This window comes from Pangasianodon hypophthalmus, chromosome 19, assembly GCF_027358585.1.
Source record: "Pangasianodon hypophthalmus isolate fPanHyp1 chromosome 19, fPanHyp1.pri, whole genome shotgun sequence".
Lineage (NCBI taxonomy): Eukaryota > Metazoa > Chordata > Actinopteri > Siluriformes > Pangasiidae > Pangasianodon > Pangasianodon hypophthalmus.
The window spans coordinates 2,118,188-2,125,427 of NC_069728.1; the positions used below are offsets into that span (position 1 = coordinate 2,118,188).

General features: G+C 39.8%; 1 protein-coding gene across 1 annotated transcript; it reads right to left on the reverse strand.

Annotated features, from left to right (window-relative positions):
- Nucleotides 1-51: 51 nt before the first annotated feature.
- Nucleotides 52-7,228, reverse strand: ptgs2b (prostaglandin-endoperoxide synthase 2b). Its single transcript, XM_026946871.3, has 10 exons — nucleotides 6,345-7,228; nucleotides 6,014-6,130; nucleotides 5,756-5,899; nucleotides 5,503-5,646; nucleotides 5,029-5,210; nucleotides 4,801-4,884; nucleotides 4,275-4,521; nucleotides 3,706-3,992; nucleotides 3,158-3,305; nucleotides 52-2,425 (listed from the first exon to the last, which is right to left on the reverse strand). The coding sequence occupies exons 1-10, from the start codon at nucleotides 6,400-6,402 to the stop codon at nucleotides 2,013-2,015; spliced, it is 1,824 nt and encodes a 607-aa protein (XP_026802672.1). The 5' UTR covers nucleotides 6,403-7,228; the 3' UTR covers nucleotides 52-2,012.
- Nucleotides 7,229-7,240: the final 12 nt, after the last annotated feature.

Consider the following 7,240-nt stretch of genomic DNA (forward strand, 5'->3'; position numbering starts at 1 on the left):
CAGCTTATTCTGTGAATGAGCCAGGAAGCTCCACACAACAAACACACTGGGAGAGGTGATATTTTATACAAGACGTTGTTTATTACCTTTTGCATAGTTGTTTATTTCTCTTTGCACTGCGTTCAAGTATTTATTTAAAAAACACTGTTACGTGGTCCTGTACACTGGGTGGGAGGGGTGGCATTCTCTCTCATCTATCAATAAGAAAATCTATACCCTATCATGGGCATCTATTAGCATATGGCTCTTATATGCATTTAGCTGCCCAGTGATGTTGCATGAGCACAAGTTTCAAAAGATACTGTGGGTGAATTGGGAAGAATTATTAATTCGTTTTGCCCACCCAGATTAGTAACTGTCATGTAATGGGGAAAAATTAAACTAGAAACAAATAAATTGGGAGAAAATGCTGCAAAAATGCAAAAAAATAAATAAATAAATAAAATATTTAGACATAAATTGTAAACTAAAGTCGTTCAAGTATTATTTCCATAAAAACAAACAAAACAGTGTAAATAGTGTCAACAATGTTAGCATCTTGGATTACAACAAAAAATATTCTATATTTTACAATGTAAATAGACCAACATACTGAACAACTGCTCTTGGCCCAGTTCTACACAGCCAGCGTTGAGTCTGTCCTCACCACCACAGAAACAGTGTGCTGTGGTTCTGTAACCAGTAATGACCTGGGCTGAGTTTCCCCAAAGCATTAAAGGTTAAGAAACATCTAAACTAGGAGAGAGAGTGGTTGTTGTGATGCTTGTGCTACCCTTAATGATGATCTTCTCTCTCTCTTCTCCCCTTTCTCTCTCTCACTCTTACTGTGGATGGTACCACACAGAAACAATAAAGATGGCTGTGGATGTTCTTCCTTAGATATCCTTAGGACTGCAATTGCTAGGAACACTCAAGTCTCCATTATTGAACATTTGATAACTTCAGTTTGATACAATAGACTCTAAAGGGAAAACTATAATGAATTCAGAAATTACTCTGATACTCTCTTACTCACGAGTTGCTTATAAGCGCATGTTTACACAACTGCACTTTTTGACTCTACAGTATACAGTTACAAAAGGAAATTATTTATAATTACACTATCCGGTGTCACCCAGATGAGGATCGGTTCCCTATTGAGTCTAGTTCCTCTCAAGGTTTCTTCCTCATATCGTCTCAGGGAGTTTTTTCTCGCCACTGTCACTTCTGGCTTGCTCAATAGGGATAAATTTATAAATTACATATTTCTGTACTTTGTGACAAATGTCCATTGCTAAAAGTGCTATACAAATAAAATTTAATTGAACTGATCTTTGTGCTGCGATGCTTTGGGGAAACTCGACCCTGAACAGACTGCATTGTTTTGTCAGGTCGACTAAAAGGCTCCTAGGAGGAAACCTGCCCTCCCTCAAAGACCTGTTCACCTCCTGAGCCAGGAAGTGAGCAGAAAAAAAATCTTTCCAACCCTTTGCCCCAGCAGGCATCCAAATCACTGTGCATTTAAACCACCAGATATCAGAATACTTCCTTTTCACAAGCAGTGAGACTAGTCTGAACACGTATTTCCTTCATAAACTTGAGAGCGGGCAGTTAGCATAGTTTTTTCCCTGCCAAATATTGTTGTGCAATATTCTTCATTTTCCTTACAGTAAAATAGTTATATATAGTATCCACTGCTGTACAAGTATGCAAGTAGTACAGGTGTCTGTGTCCTTGACTTTGTTGTCTTATTGTAACGCCCATAACACCCACGTCAAAATCCTTGTATACACACTCTAATGTACTTGGCTAATAAAGCATGAATCTGATTCTGAAATCGAAATATTTTTACAAAGATTTACAAAGATTTATTCATTTAAAATACAGTATTTTTATACAATAAAATAGATCTTATTACATGAAATAAATAAAATAAATATGTAATTAATAAATAAATAAATAAATAACGGTTATATTAAGAGTTCAGTTTTTAATGCTGATTCGTATGAAGAATCAATCACAGTAGTGGTTTTTCAGAGCTCGGTGGTCCGCTCTTTAAGTAGAATTGTTGGGTTGACATCTTTTGTACCTGAGTGCGCTGTGCTTGCGTTGATTGTCGTCAGTACGGAGTCCTGTACATCATGCACGTGAAAAGACACAGTAGGACAAGGCCCCTTGACATTACTGCATACCAGTTTCTGCAGCGAGGCCGTGTTGATGATGTCAAAACCAACTTTGCCACCAAATGTGCTGGGCTTCCAGTATTCGGGGGAGCAGATGGGGTTTCCCATGAGGCCTTTCAGTGAGTATGGGGCGCCCATCTCCACCATGGTCTCTCCAAAGATGGCATTGGGCCGTGGCTTTTCAACAAGCAGGCCGGTGTACAGCTCCATTGCATCAATATCTCCATACAGCTCCTCCAGCTCCGCTGCCATTTCCTTATCACCTGAAGTGTATAATAAGCTCTGTTAGCCCATCCAGTCTGCCGATACTGACTGATTTTTTTTTATTAAATATCCTGAGGGGATCCTATGTTAAAGGTATACTTCCCCTAAAAATGCTAATGTGGCTATGAGCACTACTACTACCAGCTTTATCATTAAAGCAAGTTTGCACTGACATTATCATGTGAAGTATTTATATAATTTAGTGATGCTGCACAAAAAAAAAAAAAAAAGTAAAAACTGCCTTCAAGACCAAACTTGTCTCCATACTAACATCAATTATCAATATACATTTGTCATCAGGAGTGGCAAATAGACTGAGAGTTAACAGTGCTAATTTGAAAACTGAGTCATCTCCTTCAAATCCTCTCATTAGAAGACTTAAGCCTTTTAATCTGATATATAATGTGTATGTCAACATATAAAAGCTCCATGATGACAGAAGAGTTTTTGCTTCCTTTGGACTACAGGCAAGACTACACAGGCGAAGCAAAACTGACAGTTTATGCTGTGTTTGCCAGAGTGCTGTTTGGAAAAGCTGCCTACAGAGTTTCATTATACAAGGCAGTCAGGCCACATCGATCATCAGGCTCAGTCTACTCCAGTGTAGAGTAAATCTCTTTGTAGCAAAGGTAAACTGTTTTAGATGTCTTTAAATAATTTGAGGAGAGTTTTGAATAAAAGCATCTTCTGACTCATATGTTAACATAAGACTTAATGCATTTACTTCTCACCTGTCATCTCTTGGAACGAGGCATAGGGCTTCATGTTGAAGCGTTTCCTGTAAGCATTGAAAGACTGGTACCGCATCAGTCTGCTATTCTCAATCGATTTCATTGCCACCATCATCAGTGCAGGTGGGACATTGTGACCACCAGCAACCTACAGAATAAGAAAAATGAACGAAGAAGAAGTAGTAGTTAATTTAGATATTGTCATTTTAAACCCCTGGACACTTTACAACTAATCACAAAACTAAAATGTGTAACCCAAGACAACTGTAATACACAATGCAGAGACACAAAACTACCTCAGAGTAATTTGTGGATTAGACTAACTAAATAGGGCCTTGTTTAGTCAGACTAATTAATAAATTACTCAGGAGTATTTTTTGTATGTTTGTGTATTGTATTACAATAGACTTCCAATATCTTGAAAATTTTGAAACCTATACTTAAACCTGGCCCAGGCTCACTATTAGCTTGAAAACTTAGAAAAACCCATAAGATAATTTTATGTAATCTATATAAACAACAGGACTACAGTTGGAAACACTGCTTACCCTGCCTGCTATCTGCTTGGAGAATGAATCCACCAGGTTGCTAATGCCATGGTCCGTCACAATTGAAGTGTTGAAGAGGAACTGCTTGTAGCTGTAGACTTCACCCTGGACGTGGAAGTCATCAGGCATGAGCGGGTGCCAGTGGTAAAGGGTATTAAACTCAGAGGAGATGCGGTTCTGGTACTGGAAACGCTGGTTAAAGAGGAGCTCTGGATCAAATTTAAGCTTCAAGTGGTAGCCGCTCAGGTGCTGCACGTATTCCTCAATTACGATCTTGATGGTCTCACCTACAGAAAGGAATCACATGAGTTCTTCAAAAAATTTAACCTGACACACACATGATCTTCTTGGTAAAAAGGTTTAAAGATGAATATGAGGATATCAATTTTTGTGGAGGAAATATATGAATGAAATATGAGGATTTGATAATAAGGCTTTGTCTGAAGAGAGGGAAGTAAAGGTTAAAAATAGCTGAAAACCACACATATTTTTCACATAATAAGGTTGTAATTTTCTTTTAAGGACCTAAAACACATTCCTGTCATCTCTTTGAACAGAAGTTCCCTCACCAATCAAGATGAGTCTTGTGGTCTGAAAGAGCCTCTCATCATCCCAATCTGGATGCTCCTGCCTAAGAACGTCACACACACGGTTGTGTTCCCTAAGCCAGATAGTAGCATACATCATGAGGCCTGGGACCAGACCGAAGGCTTCGTGGCCTACAGCGAAGCGATGAGACTCAGGTACATGAGGTGGATAGTGCATATCCACCTGAACCTCACTGACTGAGGGAGGATAAACCTCACCATGCAGAATCTAAAAAGGACCAGAACACGTTCATTTCACAACTTCAGATTAAAAAGAATGAATTCTCATTCAAAACATAAATAAAGACGGTGGACTAGTCAAAGGGAATAAAATTGCAAATACTGAAATATAAAGAGATCAAATAAACAGTAACTAATACATCTACAAAGAAACATGTCTTCAATATTTAACATAGCCCAGTGTAATAAGAGTGTCAGAGAGATCGTGGTGTAAGTTTTTAGTGGTTTTCATTACTTATTAATTGTTTACATGAAAGCAAAACCCTACCTGATATTTAAGCTTGCCATCCTTAAATAGCCGGAGCTTATGCTGACGTTCTAGGTCCTCCCCATAAATGTGACTCAGATCAACCTGAATAATGTACATTATAGCAGTTATGGAACATGTGGATAGATGATATGGTTCAATTGTCATATGACAGCTGATAAAGTGAAAAAAATCTCTCATCAAATAGCATCCAGTTAGAGAAGAAGCTACTGAAGGGTTCAGACTCACCCCATGGTTCTTGGCTTTAGTGAACGCTGGGCCTCTCTTCATGTCAGTTTTGAAGAACTGGTGTGTGAAGTGCTGAGCAAAGAAGGCAAACATGAGACTGGTACGCTGTGGGTCAGGGATAAACTTCGTCCTGAGGAGGAACTTCTCCGCCACTACCTTCACATCAGGCAGCTCTTTTTTACCTGCAACAGACCAGGCATGAGAGTTGAATGAAATTACATTAGTAAGGCAAAGGCTACACTAATACATGCTACAGAAAGTATTTAGAAGCCTTTAAGTCTGATGTCAGGCATATTTTTCCTCTAGTATGTGAAAAGCTAAGCTCTAAGCTTTTCTAAACCCTTTCAACACATCGTGGTATGCATGCAGCGTAGTTCTGTCCTCGGGCTGTAGGCCAGTGATGTAATGCTACTATGAGATTGCTGATGACCTTTCAAAAAATGCTAAAGAACAGGTTTGGATAGTGACGCTCACCTGCAACTCCCATAGGTGTTGGGCAGTCCTTGGGAACAGGAGGTAAAGTACGCGTGAAATAGGATAGATTGGAATAGGCTTCCCAGCTCTTGTAACCATAGTCAGCGTTGAAGATTGGGGGACTTTCAATTAAATGGGAACGTGCTGATTGAAGAGATAAGACAATGTTGAATAGAGTGTCAAACTATAGTAGTTCGTAGCCTTCAAATACTTCAGAGTCTAAGAACTGTTAGACCTCTGGGTTTGTACTTACATGTTAAAACATATCGCATGACGGAGTCTCGCAAAAATGGAATGTTGTTGACGATGTTCCAGAAAGCTCTAAAATGTGTGAGGATGTAGTGCACCGTGTTCGGTGTTGGTTTCAGAGACACTATCAGCCAGGTGAGGAATTCAGCTATTGAGAAAAACATGTGAAGACAGTAAACAGTTTAAAGAGCAGCCTGTTTATTTTTTTAATGAGTATCTTGTTTATCTTGCTTTCTCAATACCACAAACCATTTCTACTTACGAGTTGTGCAGTTTTGCCCGTAATATCCCGTCCGTGTGCAGTCACATTCATAAGAGTCTTGACCAAGAGCTGTACACACACCACGGTTCTGGCATGGCTGCGAGCAGCAAGGGTCGGCTGGAATCAATACCAAATTACTGGTTATTCCCTTTTTTTTTTTTTTTGGTATAATATTGGATTAAACAGAGCATCACTTGACACAACACCAATACATTCCAGTTATTCGGGTACATATGGCTGTCTAGGTTTAACACAGCATTATTCTATACAAGGATCATATCAGAGGCTAGAATTAAACTGAGATTTTAGTCTGTTTAATGTTATAACCCACCTCCTTCGCAAGCCAGGACGCCCAGGGATAAAAGAAGGAACAATCCGGTGGTGTACATTCCAGTGCTCTAGTGTGTTGCACTTTCAATTGTTTCCACGCCAGCTGAAATCTGTGAGTGAATGAACTTGGGTGAGTAAGTAGCTTTTATACTTAAAGTGACGCAATCGAGACGCTGAGTAACCAACTGGCTGCCTGCTCCCTCTGTAAGCGCACTACACAGGGTGCGAAAGGACGCCTCGCGCGCCCTATGTAGTGCCCACTATGGACAGTAGAGGAGCATTTGTGATCGAGCCAAGGTGTCTGGCGATACTTGGACAGTGCGTCGGTCAAATGAAAGGTTTGCGCGACGGCGGAAACTCCGTGATGACTCATGGCTCGAGCGCGCAACTCCAACTCAGAAGCCCTAGAGATCAGAGATAGTGGCTCCGGCTGTGCTGTGGAGCACGCGCTCCGTCAGGCCCCACCGGCCAGCTTACAGGAAAGGCTTGAGAGAGTAAATACTCCTGCTATCAAAGTGAAAAATCAAAACGAAGACGGAAACTTTGGCAACTTCGTGCGATCCATCCTGCGTCACTGAAACTGGTTTGGAGTAATGAACAAGTACTCATGTTTAAAAAAAGAAATGAAAACAAGATTCTTTTCTGCGCCATTATGGCGGAGGCATGTCCAAAAACATGTTTACAGTAAAAATAAAAATGATTAGAAATACAGCACAAAAAGGTGTGGGATGTTCATAAGCTAAACATCAAATGAAAAGAAAATTCCTTACAGGAAAAACAAACAAACGCACATTTTGTTTTCAGAGAGCATTAAAATTCTGTATGGAAAACGAGCACAAATGAGAGAAATGCAGGGAAAATGGGCTCTAAGCTGGAGAAGTGCTTAGTGTGGTGTAA